The 15,790-nt window shown below is 39.9% G+C and overlaps 1 protein-coding gene and 1 long non-coding RNA gene across 3 annotated transcripts; both read right to left on the bottom strand.

Moving 5' to 3' along the window:
• Positions 1–1,174: 1,174 nt before the first annotated feature.
• Positions 1,175–3,471, bottom strand: LOC104418935 (UDP-glycosyltransferase 87A1). 2 transcript variants are annotated; one of them, XM_010030419.3, is made up of 2 exons: positions 2,793–3,471; positions 1,175–2,181 (listed from the first exon to the last, which is right to left on the bottom strand). In XM_010030419.3, the coding sequence occupies exons 1-2, from the start codon at positions 3,274–3,276 to the stop codon at positions 1,292–1,294; spliced, it is 1,374 nt and encodes a 457-aa protein (XP_010028721.2). In that variant the 5' UTR covers positions 3,277–3,471; the 3' UTR covers positions 1,175–1,291. The 2 variants fall into 2 exon arrangements, 1 of the variants encoding a protein (XP_010028721.2); XR_720756.3 differs by lacking the exon at positions 2,793–3,471 and adding an exon at positions 2,269–2,514 and having other exon boundaries at positions 2,069–2,181.
• A 1,980-nt stretch (positions 3,472–5,451) lies between these two features.
• Positions 5,452–7,448, bottom strand: LOC120289936. The gene is made up of 2 exons (XR_005547781.1): positions 6,834–7,448; positions 5,452–5,628 (listed from the first exon to the last, which is right to left on the bottom strand). It is a non-coding gene; the product is annotated as an uncharacterized LOC120289936 (long non-coding RNA).
• Between the last annotated feature and the right edge of the window lie 8,342 nt (positions 7,449–15,790).

Raw genomic sequence — 15,790 nt, 5'->3', positions numbered from 1 at the left:
TTATGTTAATTTAGATGAACAAATACTTAGAAAAAAGTAAAAGAAGAAAAATCCACCCTTAATGGCACACAAATTGTTCTTGCATCTTGCTGAGTTCAAGGCTTTAAACCATTGTACCTTCTTATTAATGTTTGACATATCATTCCAAATTGGAATTTGACATATCATTCCAAATTCAAATGCATGAGTAGTAGTTGGTTTTGCTATATTATAAATGTTTGATTTTTATTTTGAAATTTCTAACTATATTATATTATTATTGTATAATGTGAAATTAATGTATCAAAATAACACGTCAATGGAGGTGGAGGGATGTGAGGAAATGACTCCTATCATGGAATTAGAATTGTCTGGCGATGAAAATGAAGAAGAGTTATCCCTTACCATGAATGCATTCATTGCCAAGAATTCATTTTCCTATGTTGATAGTTTTGTTCATTTTATATTCTATTTGATGAATGGCAAGCTTGTTTATTATTATTGCATTCATTTTCATTTTCCCTTTTATACCTAAAGATGAAATCGAAAAAAAAAAAAAAAAAAACACTATTGAAACTGGAACTTATGACAGGGTAGGTTTCAAGTTTGAGATTCCAACGGGTAGGTTCTAGATTCCAAAAAATAAGGAACTTATATCTGAGGATAGGTTCTAGTCTTCAGACAGAATTTGTAAGGAAGTTAGAACCGCTTACCCCTAGAAAGAACCTCACCTAGAAATGGCCTGGCTCAATGCTTACAAAGACCTCCCAATGTATTGAAATATCATCTATGAACGCTTCAAATGAGTTTTGCAATACAAGGAGCACATCTCATTGTGGCACAAAAAGATCATACGCCACATCTATAGAGTGGGCGACAGCGATAAAGCGAGGCCGGATGAGAAGAGCAGTCTTGTGGAGAGCTTTCGGCCGATCAATGATGGCAGTGACGAATTTTTTGAGCTTGGCATGTTCACAAGGCGGGACGAATATCAGGGAGTTTTGTCCTACGTCATCAACTTCCAATTAAAATTAACCGAATGGACTCAATTTATAAAATTGAAAGATTTAAAACTAAATAAGTAAAAATGTAATAAGTTTAAGATTTTTCAGACAATTTTCCCCATCCCCACCTTGTGACCATACCGAAAACCACACCTCACAGCTTGAAATTCCAATCCCCCCAATGTGTCGACTAAATCCAACGAACATTACGATACCTTTTATTTAAACTTTTCTCTTCAACAAAATGAAATAGTTCCTTGCAAATACAAAGCAGACTTAGCCCCACCGCACCAATTACTCAAATGGATTCATTCGGCCCTCGAAATATCACCGATGAAGGCATCCAGATTCCGATCCGACGACCCGCCTCTCGCGGCGGCCCGTCTACATGCCTCCCTTAGCTCTCTTGCTCTCTTCCTCATCTCTCTCCCCTCGCCGCTTTCCGCATCCATCAGCTTCCTCACGAGCCGTGCAATCTCTTGCCGGGTGACCAAATTCTCATCACCGCCGCCGCCGCCGCCGCCGCTGCCTTCCTTCTTAACCCTCAACCCAATCCTCCAGTCCTCCGCGATCTGCTTGCTGTTGGGGAATTGGTCCGCCAATAAGGGACACGTCAGCATGGGGACCCCCGCGTAGATGGTTTCCAGCGTGGAATTCCACCCGCAGTGGGTCCAGAACCCGCCCACCGAAGGGTGGCACAGCACCTTCAGCTGCTCGCACCAGGGCACCACCAGGCCCGCGCCCTCCTCCCCTGCGCTCCCGACCGGCAACGTCTCCTCGCGCGCCACCCACAGGAACCGCACGCCGCTGTCCCGCACCCCGGCCACCGTCTCCTCCATCTGAGCCTCAGAAACCGAGAGGAAGCTCCCGAGAGAGACGTACAGGACCGACCCTATGGGCTGAGCGTCGAGCCACCGGAGATAAGCAGCGTCGCCGGCCCCGTCGCTGTCGAGGAAGGGGATGGCAGGGCCGATGCAGTAGGCGGGCGCGGAGAGCTGAGACCGGATGGCGTCCAAGGCCCGAGGTTCGAGCTCGGAGAAGGAGGTGGAGAGGAAGTAGTCGGCCTTGGACGCCCAGGCGATGCACTCCAGGACTCCGCCCACTAACTGGCTATCGTTTCCGAACAAGAACGTGGGTAGATCCGCGAGGCGGGTCCTGGCGACTCCTGGAATGTAGTCCACTTCTTCTTCTCCCCTCTCTGCCAACACACAGACAAAAAAGAGAGAGAGAACGGGCGAATCAATCACTGTTTTCCCATTCAAGAATCAAGAAAAAATGACCTTACACTCAGTCCAGAAGTGGTGAGGAGATTTCGTCTTTGCGGGCCATCGTCGACGACAGATCGATCAAAACAACCAGGTGCACGAACCCAGCCCGTAGCCGATTTAGAAAGATTACCCATGTGCACAGATCTAATCTCGGTATAATCAAACCACCTACTGCGCATCGAAAGGCGATCCTTTCTCTAATTACGATGGCCTTGCCTTGGAGTTTGAACTTTAAAGGTTTTTTTTCCTTGGACTTTAGCGTATTATAAAGACGCGACAATGGACTAGGCGTGCACATATGTTTATCAGTTCTTTAGCAGGTTTCATTGGTCTTTTCTGATGGTTTTTGTTGAGCTTACAAGTAAAAAATCTCCGCTAGACTGAGTAACGCGAACGCCTCAACATCTTCGTACAATCTGTGATATTGGGTTTTTGTCGTGCCGATACGGGGTCTCGGAAGCACCACATGTTTCTCAAATATTAATCGCGTACAGCTACAGATACTGAACTCCTTTGCATCCAATACTATGAGAAGGCGCACCTGACAAGTCAACCGGAAAATGGCCCTTCTGCTGAAGCATCTCGAAATGATGTAACACCAAGAACATCGACGCTGACATCGTCCAAAGCGTGGCCACCGGGATATTCCTCTGCTTGCCAACCCTAACCGCCCATAGCATGTACGTGTCTGCTATGATAGCCGCCACCGGCAGCTCCAGCCTGTCCAGCAGCTGCTCCACTGGAGCTTTCAGCTTCTTGAAGACGGCTTCCACGAAGGCAGGGAAGTTCTTGGCTCGATGGAGCGCTGACGGTATGACATTGGGGATGGTGGTGAGGCGCACATTAGCCGGCTTCGGTTCGGAGCCGATGAAGCTGAGCCACTCCTCCGTGACGACGAAGGTGATGAGGATGTCGGGCTTCTTGGAGACCAGGAGCTTGCAAAGGTTCATCATGGGGTTGATGTGACCTCGGCCTGGATAAGGCAAGGCCACCACATGGCAAACCGGGATCGGTTTCGATCCCATGTCAATCGGATGCTGGTTGAAGAGCGTCAAATGAGTGAAGGAGAAGCTGCTTGGACACTTGCAGAAGTTTGCTCTCGACTACTTATGGTTGTAGGAAGAAGGATATAACTGCATAACATTGGGGTATGCCCACAGCGACAAATGACGTATATGCTTACGGCGCGGGGAGAAAATTGCGAAGGGTCTGTTTCATATGCCCTGCTTACATTATAAAGAAGGGGAAAAGCGAGTTAAAAAAAAAAAAAGAAACAGAATATACTTCTATTGTGTTACAGTTGGATTCTCTAATTAAACCTTTGGGAACATGACCATTCTGGGGCACAAGATGCAAAAAACTACATGTGGGTCTCCCGTTATACTTATGGGTTACTACAGTTGATGCAGTTATTTATCTTATCAACAGGAATCCATCTAAAGCGCTAGATGGAGGACTACCATAAAATCAGTGATCAAGTAAAAAGATGATTATTTATATTTGAAAGTTTTTTGTTGTATAGCATATGATTTGATTTATAGAGAAGATAAGAAGAAGTTTGATGCTAAGTCCCAAAAGTGCATTTTTATCGAATATGGTGACCATGAGAATGGTTATAGGCTTTGAGATTATGAAAATAACAAAATCATTTGCAATTGGAATGTGGTATTCCGTGAAGAAAAGATGTACAATGATCGTCAAACAAAGCATAAGGACCGAAATAAGTTGAGCTAGACACAATGCCCGTGAAGATAGTTCCACTAGATCAAAGTGCTCTCAAAGGGGATGTTCGAGATGAACCTATTATCAATGAAACAGGCAGTTCAAGAGAAATGTAGTGATTTGGAGTAGACTTACAACCATGAAGTACCTATCTTAAGGAGGTATACACGTGAGAAAACTAAAGGTGATTTTTTTCCATCAACAAACACTATTTTGAACCATATGTTATATATAGATTCAAGAGAATTGAAGACTTATAATGAGCAAAGAAAGACGCATATCACGTATAGTAGGAGCATACTATGAAAGACAATGCTCGTTACTTCAAAGCAAAACTTGAGGATTATTTGAGTTGCCCACTGATAAAAGGGCTTTGTTAAACAAATGGATGTACATGATAAAAAAAAAAAAAAAATGAAGTAAATGGCAGTATCAGATGCAACGCAAGAATTGTGATCAAAAGGGTTTTTCTCAAAAAAAAAAGGATCAACTACTCCAAGATATCTTCATCAATAATGAAATTGACATCAAATCAGAGTTGTGCTGATTATAGTTGCAATGGAGGATCTTCATCTCAAGTAGTTGGATGTGAAAATGGTGTTTACGTATGGTGACCTAGATGAAGAGTTATACATGGCACGGTCTAAAGGTTTTAAGGTTAAAGGTAATGAACACATAGTATGTTGCTTTAAGAAAAGTTTGTATGACTTGAAGCAAGCTCCATGGCAATGGTACTTAAAGTTTGATGGTTTCATGGAAGAAAAAGGATTTGCATACTACGAGGTTGATCATTGACTTTATTTTCACAAGTATGGTGACAGTGATATCGTTTATCTATCTTTATATGTGGATGACATACTAATGACTAGCTCAAATATGAAGAGAATCGCAAAAGTGAAGAAGATGTTGGCATCACAGATTGCTATGAAAGATGTAGGAGAGGCCAAGAAGACTTTAGGTATAAAAATCATCAGGGATAGGAAAGATAATAAATTATGGCTGGCGTAGGAAGACTATGTGAACGAGGTATTGAAGAGATTCGACATAGATAAGGCAAACTAGTTGCAATTTCTCTAGCGAGTCATTATAAACTTTCAAAGGATATGTGTCCAAATACTCAAACTTCGAAAAATGATATGGCAGTAGTCCAATATGCATCAACAATAGGAAGTTTGATGTTTGACATAGTGAGCATGACAATAGACATTAGACTGGCAATAGAAGTTGTAAGTCAATATTTGTAAAACCGAGGCAAAGAGTATTGGAATGCACTAAAATAGATATCGAGATGTCTAGCAGATATATCAAATTACTCTTCTTGTTATCGAGACACATGGTCACGCCTTGATCCTCCAAGCGCGTGCCCATCCCTCTTTGGTCGATTTAATAGTGACGTCCCAGAACGCGTCGCCGGCCTATTCTTTTTAAATGAACATGCGAAAGCGAATTATTAATCCCCGGACAATAACAAGATGGGATAGCAAAGTAGGGCCACAATTTTCAAATCAACACATCATTAAAAATTACAATCTGGTTTACAAATAGAGGCCAACTCTAGGGTCTAAATACAGGAGGTTTATCTCCGAGAAGAACTTCTGAGCTATCCATGTTCCTAACCCTTCCACCTCAAGTTCCGGGTTCTTCACCCTAGGGACCTGAAAATGGTTATACAATAACCAGTGAGACGATGTCTCAGCAAGTTCAACCCCCTAAGACTCAATTAGGAAGATAACGCACCCCAAGGGTCGCCTAGTCACAATCACAAGTCAGAGGACTTACCTTGGCCTCAATTTCCTTCCTGCAAGTCAATACCATTTAATATTTCATCGAGTCATATCAACAAACCAAATCACTCAATCAGATCGAATTATCAATCAATCGACTCAGTCGATTTTATGTCAACAAGACCATTCCCCAATCATCTCAACTAATACTATCTATAAGTCCGATCATACCCAAGACTGCTTACTATAAGCCGATAGTATATAGTATAACTCACTAGAAGTTGCCCCAAATACTGAGATAATATACTATGTATATGCTCGCCAGAAGGTACCTCAAATACTGATATAGTATATTATATATGCTCACCAAAAGCTGCCAGCCATACTTTTATAGTATGCTGAAAATTATATATACTCACCAAAAGCTACCAGATCCACTGATCTGATATATTTATTATGCTCACTAGAAGCTACCGCAAATATTCTCATATAGTATACTATTTATGCTCACCAAAAGCTGCCACAAATATTGGTCTAATCATCTAACCAATTCTCTATCTTTATCATACCCGATAAAAATATTCGTGTGTGAGTACACGGTTAGCCTTAGCCAAAATACAATAATTTCATTTCCATAAATCCCACCATTTTATATAGTCCACTAAAATATTTTTAGCGTTGTAAACTGACACTCGGTTAATTTCCAATCAATTTCTAAAAATAATTAATTTTAGGAATAAATTCCTAAAATACAAATCACGTCAATTCAACACAATTTAGGCCTCAATTAAATAAACAGACCACACCACAGCAATCAGCATAAAATTCTGGTCATCGGCTACCCCAGACTAATTTCCGGAAAGTAAATAAATGCCAATAAATGCCAATAAATCCAACTTAGGCCCATAATGCCTAATTGGAAGCCAAAACGGACCTAGAAAATTTTCGAGACTCGTTAAATAAATACTAGAGTCTATTTACTCGCTAATTGCACTAACTATCCACCTAACATGCATCGGTAAATAATTAAATTAACTAATCTAATCTAACTATCCACCTAAACCATGTTTAACTTAAACTAATCAACCCTTAAGCGTGATTAACTTACTAAATGAGGATTAGTGAGTTAAACTCACTTGATTTGCGATCCGCTTGGACCAAAATGATAGGGATGCGACGACAGCCAATAAACCCCAAAGTGGCGGTGCCGACAGAGACCCGAAACGAGCTGAAATCGGGTAGGCGAGCCTGCAACTTGGCTGGAATTCTGTTCCTATGTTGCTGGTCATGTTGTTCCGGTTCCACGAGAGTGAAACGGCGACTGAAGTTCGGAGAGATGTGGGCTGCAGTGAGGCTACAGTGCGGCTGATCCACAGAGGACGCGAGATGGGCTGCTCAGCGGAGACGCGGCTGACATGCAAACTGTTCGGTGAGCTGCTACAGTCAGCGAAATAGCTGGAGAAGTAGCTTCAGTTTCGCTGGTTGATCGAACAATTGAAGACTCGAACGTGCGGTAGCAGTGAAAGCTTGGGCTGATCATTGGAGGGCGACGTCAGTGGGGCAAAGTCATGCAGAGGAAAAATAATAACAATTCAAGAAGAAGCAGGCAGTTCGGTGGGGGAAGAATGCTTGAAGAAGAAAGAATGAAGATCACGGCACGTGTGGCTGGGAGGGAAAGAGTCAAAGCCGAAGACAGAAGGGGAAATTGGGGGCAACTGGCGGCTTGGTCAAATACAGAGAGAGAAGAGAAGATAAGGCCACAAGAAGTGTCAGCCAAGAAGAGAAAGCAACGAGCGAAGAAAGAGAGAAAGAGAGGAGAGAGAAAGAGAGGGTGAGAAAGAAACGTATTTGGATTGAATAGGCAAGGGCCCCACAAGTCAAAGATCAAGAAGAAAGACCCATGTGCATGAAACCGTCGACTAGGGGAAGAATTGCGCGAGGGAGAGAGAGAAAGAGAGAAGGGGGAAAAATCAAACACAATTATATTTTTACTCAACTTCGCAAGAAGAACAATTGGTCACTCAAGGCCAATATCAACATTAACTTGCACAAATTGAAGTCTAATTGAAGACCAAGTTAAGACAGTCCCTCTATCCCACGAATTTTCTTCAAATCCAGATTCTATTTCATTTTTCTCGAAATCCGATTTTCTAAATAAATTTCTCCAATTGAGGTCCGATTTGTTGAGGAAAAACCCACAAAATTCCTTGTCACTGATTCACTCACCCCAGATGCTAAAAATCCCTTCAAATTGGCCAATCCGAATTTTCGTTTGTTTTCCAAATCATCTGAATCGATTTTCCGTAAAGATCTCGAACTCACCGAAAATTCCTCAAAATATGAGTCAACATTCCTAAAATGACTCGTGACATGACATAACTCCCAATTCTGAAATCGAATTCAAATTCGCAGTTACTTTCAATCCGACGCGATTTTAGCGTAACCTAACCTACTAAGTAACTTTTATGAATTTTTGGTGCAATTGACCCATGGTCGTTTTTCTTGAGCCACAATGAACCCACTCGACACATTGGCGACTCTCAATTGTTGTGAAAATTTCAATTGTTAAAATACGGACACAGTACCAAAACAATAGAAAAATCGCCCTAGTCACGGTGACGAGAATTTTCCAATTTAGTGGAGTCACTCATGTTTAGTCACACATCTCAATCGAACCGACCTATCTCGATCTCTAATCGATTTGTAATTGTGCCGTAATGACCTCTAAAGATGAGCACGGTCAAGTAACCGATTCCTGGTCGAATTCTCAAGTCTATTGCATTAAAATTTGGGATAAGTCCTACGAAAGTCCTAAAACTATCACGAAAATGCAATTGAATCTAAAACTTGCAAAAGTGCAATCAAGTCCTAAAACTTGTCAAAATGGTTCAATTGAGTCTAAAGTTAACACCGTTAGCATTTTCCGTTAAAAATGTTGACGTGGCTTTTTAAATTATTTTTATTTTCCAGCTAGCTTTTTAAAATATTTTTATTCAATTTTTTTAAAATTATATTTAAAAACTAAAACTCATTTTTTAAAAAATTGTTAAAAAATTGGCAGAGGAGGTGGCCGCCCATCGCCTGAGGGGCCAACTTTTTAAAAAAAATGAATAAAAATTATTTTAAAAAGCCAGCTAGAAAATAAAAAATAATTTAAAATACGTCGCATTTTTAACGGAAAAGGCTAACGTTGTTAACCTTAGTACTCAATTGAACCATTTTGACAAGTTTTAGGACTTAATTGCACTTTTTGCAAGTTTTAAGACTCAATTACATTTTCGTGACAAGCTTTAAGACTTAATTGCACTTTTGCAAGTTTTAGGACTCAATTGCATTTTTGTGACAAGTTTTAGGACTTCCGCAGCATTTATCCCTTAAAATTTCTTAATGGCTTCACCCAATAGGTCAATTATCTCTTAAGTGACCAACTCAGAGAAAAACACTATAGGCGCATCGACGAAAAGCCCAATTTATTCAATCGAAATCAGAACCTAAAAATCAGGATGTCACACACATCTCTAGAGCTGCGGGATTATGTGAATGCAGATTACTCGAATGATCAAGATAGTGGTAAAAGTACCACCAGATATGTCTTTTATAGTTGCAAGTATAGTAGTGTGTTAGGTATTTCAACTGTAGAAAGTAATTTTTTTATCGACGACAGAAGCGGAATACGTGACGATCACAGAAGCATCCAAGGAAATCATGTAGTTTACAAAAGAGCTACATCGAAAGCAACTAATGAGCACACTATTGAGAGTAATAGTCAAAGTGCAGTGCACTTAGTAAAAGAATGCAATGTTCATTCAAGAACTAGACATATCGAAAGGCCTTATCATTTGATCAAGTGAGCATTGAAAGATAATGAGTTAAAGTTACGTATAATTGATGGCTCAAAAAATCAACTGACATGTTTACGAAGGTAATCGATAAAGAGAAAAATATTTTATGTACAGCTACCATTGATATTACTCCATATTAATTGATGAGGAGTGCCATAGAAGCATTAGTTCCAAGTGTTGGTTGGGTCCACCTTCATGTGGGGCCCAGCTAGCATTAAATAAAAAGAAAGAAAGAAAAAGAGAAAACAAAACAAAACAAAAGGAAGTGGAGTTGTCGTACGTGGGGTGCACCCAAAAAGTGACGAGAGGAGAGAGAGAAAATAAAAATTGCACAACGGAGAAGAGAAGAAATGAAGAGGGCTGCAACTTTGCGGCTTTGATTCGAATGCCAAATATTGACGGAATCAGCTCAAATTTCAGTATGTTGTTCGTGAGACCGAGGGCTACGAGTTGATGGTTTTTGTTCGTCGAGAACCATCTCCAAATTCTCCAAATTGCGGTTAAGGTTTTCTTACTCCAAACTTATTTGTCTACCTATGTGGTGAGAAGAAGATGATTGTAATGTTGATGTTGGCTCTACAGTGTGTGACAGAGAAAATACTTTGTATATCTTGCTATTCTTGGTGATTAGTTGATGTTTTTTGGGCGGTCCGTGGTTTTTCCCGCATCGGGTTTTCCACGTTAAATTCTTGGTGTCGTTATTTACTTTATCTACTTATCATTTCGGCATTATATTTGCATTTTGTGAGGCTATACATTGCTGGTTGTTGCTGGGGGTTAAGAAATTTTTAGTTGATTTAACTTCGGGGGAGAAATTGATCCTGGATTGCGTTTGGCCATGGTGAATTGTTGTACCCGGGTTCTCCCCAAACAAAGTGGTATCAGAGCTAAGGTCGAAATTCTAGTGTTAAATAGAAGAAACCAGCAGCACCATGTTTAAGTTAAATGCCTCGAATTATTCTATTTGGAAGCCTCGGATGGAAGATGTGTTATATTGCAAAGACTTATTTGATCCTATTGAGGGTGATGAAGCCAAAGGAGATAAGGAAGACAAAGAATGGGAGAAAATGAATCGGAAAACAGTTGGGTTTATCCGATAATGGATTGATGATAGTGTGTTTCATCATGTTGCTCAAGAAACAAAGGCGGACACTTTGTGGAAGAAATTACAAAATCTCTATAAGAGAAAAACTCCACAAAATAAAGCTCTTCTAGTTAAGCGACTTGTGAATTTGAGATACAAGGAGGGGAGTAATACGGCGGAACACTTGAGTGAATTTCAAGATGTTGTAAATCAATTGACAAATCTTGAGATTGATCTTGGTGATGAATTGCAAGCATGCTTATTACTTGGTACTCTTCCTGATAGTTGGGATACCTTGGTTGTGGCATTAAACAACTCGGCTCCTTTTGGTGTGCTTTCTATGAGCATGGTTAAAGAAAGCTTGTTCAATGAAGAAACGAGAAGAAAAGGCTTGAATTATGCTTCTACATCGGATGCTCTTGTTATAGAAAACAGCGCGAGAAGTCAATCAAGAAGGTTTCAAAGAAATGATACCCGAGGCAAGTCAAGAGGAAGGTCAAAATCAAGACCGAAGAGGAGTGTCAAGTGTTATAATTGCGGCAAAATGGGACATTATGCAAAAGAGTGTTGGTTGCCAAAGAGAGATAGATTCCATGATAGAAATGGAGATCAAAAGAAAGAAGAGAAACAAGCTACAACGGCGGTTGCATCCGATGGCGATATTGTGTTTGTATGTGATGACGAATATGTGAATTTTACATGCCAAGACTCTACGTGTGTTGTTGATTCCACGGCTTCTTTTCATGTCACCTCACGGTGTGATTATTTTGCTTCTTATAGCGGCGATGACTTTGGTTGCATTAGGATGGGAAATAGTGATGTTTCCAAGGTTATTGGCATGGGAGATGTTTATTTGGAAACTGATGTCGGATGTAATTTGCTTTTGAAAAATGTGAGATATGTTCCGGATATTCGACTTCACTTGATCTCTACAAGTGCCTTAAATGATGATGGTTATTGTAATTCCTTCTTTGATGGCAAATGGAAGTTGACTAAAGGTTCCATGGTAGTGGCAAAGGGTAAGAAGACAGACTCTCTCTACACCATGCAAGCTAACTTGATTAAAGAAGAGGTAAATGCAGTGGAGGATTCCTTAGTTGATTTATGGCATATGAGGTTGGGTCATCTTAGCAAGAAAGGACTTGAAACTCTTGCTAGAAAGAACATTTTACCTTTAAAGAGAAAAATCTAAATGAATGCACTCATTGTCTTATAGGTAAGCAACATAGATTCTCATTTCATAGTTCCTCTCCACAAACGAAATTAAATGTACTTGATTTTGTTCACACTGATGTTTGTTGCATGGATGCTAGAACTCTTAGAGGTACATTATACTTTGTGACATTTATTGATGACTGTTCTAGAAAAGTGTGGGCTATTACTTTGAAATCTAAAGATCGAGTACTTGCAGCTTTCAAGCAATTCCATGTCAATGTAGAGAGAGAAATCGGGAAGAAGCTTAAATGTATTCGGGTTGACAACGGTGGTGAATATAGAGGCCCATTTGAACACTATTGCAGGGATTATGGTATCAAGCTTGAGAAGACTGTTCCAAAAACACCACAGCATAATGGAGTGGCAGAGAGAATGAACCGAACAATTAATGATCGGATTCGGTGTATGCTTTCTCATGCGAAGTTGCCTAAGTCATTTTGGGGTGAAGCAATGAGAACAACAGTAGACTTGATAAATCTTTCTCCATTGGTTCATCTTAAAAGGGATGTTCCACAAAGAGTTTGGAGTGGCAAAGATGTTTCACCATCTAAAAGTGTTTGGTTGTCAAGCATTTGTGCATGTTCCAAGAGATGAAAGATCCAAGCTTGATGACAAGTCTAAACAGTGTATATTCTTAGGTTATGGACATGAAGACTTTGGTTACAGGTTATGGGATTCAGTTGCAAAGAAAGTCATTAGAAGTCGAGATGTGGTGTTTTGTGAGTAGCAAACTATTGAATACATTGACAAGGCCGAGAGACCAAAGAATATAGCTCAACGTTCAGTTAGCTTCAGCCCAAATCCTTCTAATATTAATAGAAATCATGGGGGAGAAGTGCATGGAAATCATGAAAATGGTGAATCCTCACATAATGTTGACTCTTCAGCTGAGATAAGTGAAATAGTTGAGTAAGAGCAATTTTTCATACCTCAAGTTAAAAGATCTGAAAGAGAACATAGGCCTTCTAAAAAATATTTGCCACATGAGTATATGTTACTCACTGATGCAGGGGAGCCAGAAACTTATGAAGAGGCTATATCATCTGAACGAAAGAATGAGTGGCATGAAGCCATGTAAGAGGAGCTTAAATCCTTGCATGAGAACCACACATTTGAATTGGTGAAGTTGCCTCAGGGTAAGAGAACACTCACAAATAAGTGAGTGTACAAGTTGAAGACGGAAGAAAATAGTTTGCAACCACGATACAAGGCTAGACTCGTTGTGAAAGGCTTTCATCAAAAGAATGGCATAGACTTTGAAGAGATTTTTTCACCGGTTGTAAAGATGTCTTCTATTTGAGTTGTTCTTGGGTTGGCCGCTAGTTTGAATTTAGAAATTGAACAACTTGATGTAAAGGCGGCTTTTCTTCATGGAGACCTAGAAGAAGAGATATTTATGGAGCAACCGGAGGGTTTTGAAGTTAAAGGTAATGAGCACCTTTTATGTAGATTGAGGAAAAACTTATATGGTCTCAAGCAAGCACCAAGGTAATGGTATATGAAGTTTGAATCATTCATGGAAGAACAAGGATATGGTAAGAAAAACTTCGATTCTTGTGTCTTTATGAAAAGATTCTTAGATAATGATTTTCTTATTCTCCTACTTTATGTTGATGATATGTTGACTGTTAGGCATGATGCCAGGAAAATTAAGAGCTTGAAAATTGAGTTGAGTAAAGCTTTTGCAATGAAAGACCTAGGCCCAGCTAAGCAAATCTTAGGCATGAGAATTACTCGTGATAGGAATAATAATAAATTGTGGTTATCTCAAGAGAAGTATATTGAGAATGTGCTTGAAAAATTCAACATGAGCATATGTAAACCGGTGAGTACTCCACTTGCAGGCCATTTCAAGTTGAGTAGTAATGAGTGTCCTTCAAGTGAGAAAGAAAAGGTTGAGATGATGAAAATTCCTTATGCATCGGCCGTGGGTAGTTTGATGTACGCCATGGTTTGTACAAGACCCGATATTGCTCATGTAGTTGGTGTTGTGAGTAGATTTCTCTCTAATCCAGGTAAGGAGCATTGGATTGCTGTTAAATGGATTCTGAGATATCTTAGAGGTACTTCTACACTTTGCTTGTGTTATGGAAATACGAAGCCTGAGTTGAGTGGTTACTCGGATGCGGACTATGCCGGTGATGTTGATTCCCGAAAATCCACATCAGGTTTTATAATAATCTTTGCAGGGAGAGCTGTTTCATGGCAATCGAGATTGCAAAAATGTACCCATTTGTCTACAACAGAAGCAAAGTATATTGCTATTACTGAAGGAGGTAAAGAACTTTTGTGGATGCAAAAATTCCTACAAGAGGTGGGCTTGAAGCAAGAGAAGTTTGTTCTATATTGCGATAGCATGAGTGTCATCTATCTTAGCAAGAATCCGGTGTTTCATTCAAGATCGAAGCATGTTGATGTGAAGTATCATTGGATCCGAGAAAAGCTAGAAGAGAAGCTCTTCCTACTTGAGAAAGTTCATACCGACAACAATAAGTCCAACATGATGACCAAGGCCTTGTCCATGATGAAGCTTGATGCTTGTAGAAGAAAAGCGGGCATGACGAATCTTCCCACATGAGGTGGAGGGGGAGATTTGTTGGATGGGTCCAACTTCATGTGGGGCCCAGCCAGCATTAAATAAAAGAAAGAAAAAAAAAAGAGAGAAAACAAAACAAAACAAAAGGAAGTGGAGTTGTCGTATGTGGGGGTGCGCTCGAAAAGTGATGAGAGGAGAGAGAGAAAACAAAAACTGCACAAGGGAGAAGAGAAGAAAGGAAGAGGGCTGCAACTTTGCGACTTTGATTCGAATGCCAAATATTGACGGAATCGGCTCAAATTTCAGTATGTTGTTCGTGAGACCGAGGGCTACGAGTTGATGGTTTTTGTTCGTCGAGAACCGTCTCCAAATTCTCCAATTGCGGTTAAGGTTTTCTTACTCCAAACTTGTTTGTCTACCTATGTGGTGAGAAGAAGATGATTGTAATGTTGATGTTGAGCCTCTAGTGTGTGACTAGAAAAGAATACTTCGTGTATCCTGCTATTCTTGGTGATTAGTGGATGTTTTTTGGGCGGTCCGTGGTTTTTCCCACATCGGGTTTTCCACATTAAATCCTTGTTGTCGTTATTTGCTTTGTCTACTTATCATTTTGGCGTTATATTTGCATTTTGTGAGGCTATACATTGCTGGTTGTTGCTGGGGGTTAAGAAATTTTTAGTTGATTTAGCTTCGGGGGAGAAATTGATCCTGGATTGCATTTGGCCGTAGTGAATTTTTGTACCCGGTTCTCCCCAAACACCAAGTGCTAGCTTTTGGAGTAGATGAATGCAAAATTGCCTGAAGCATTGGGTGTATTTATTTTCAAGTGGGAGATTATTGTTGGGTGAAGACATATATTTTATTAAGGGCTTTTTTATTGTCTTTTCTGTTTTTTTTTTTTTTTTTTTTTTTTTTTTTGTAAATGTTCTCAATCTCTTTAAACTCTAATCTTGAGAGAAAATTATCATTATATTCCTATTTTCTTCAAAATTTAGTGAATTCAAAGGGTATTTTTGTATGAAGACATAACCAAACTTTGGGTGAATTTTGATAACAAATTTTTTATGGTGTGTTTTTTCGATTTTCTTATTTTATTCTTACATTTTGCCTTTGTGGATTGTTTGTTTGTGTTATTTTTTAGAATTAGCATGCGATTCCTGTCAACTACTTTAAACTCATCGGCGTTGGAAACTTCTCCTGGATTGGAACTTAGATCGGTCGCTTTATGGGATGAGCTTTCTCTAGTCTTCCATCTCAAGCTTGCCTGACCTTTATCTTTCAAACCTTTTCTGCTATAGAAAGATTGCTTGTATGTCTTTTACAGAGACTGCGGACATGACCAGTACATTCTGGTCTTAGGCCATGAATGATGATTCTCTTCATCCTTGTTTATGTGAATAGGATTTTGATGATCTA

Source organism: Eucalyptus grandis, chromosome 2 (assembly GCF_016545825.1).
Source record: "Eucalyptus grandis isolate ANBG69807.140 chromosome 2, ASM1654582v1, whole genome shotgun sequence".
NCBI classification, from domain to species: Eukaryota; Viridiplantae; Streptophyta; class Magnoliopsida; order Myrtales; family Myrtaceae; genus Eucalyptus; species Eucalyptus grandis.
Note: the sequence above shows the minus strand (reverse complement) of the source record. Positions and strands in the feature narration are given on the sequence as shown.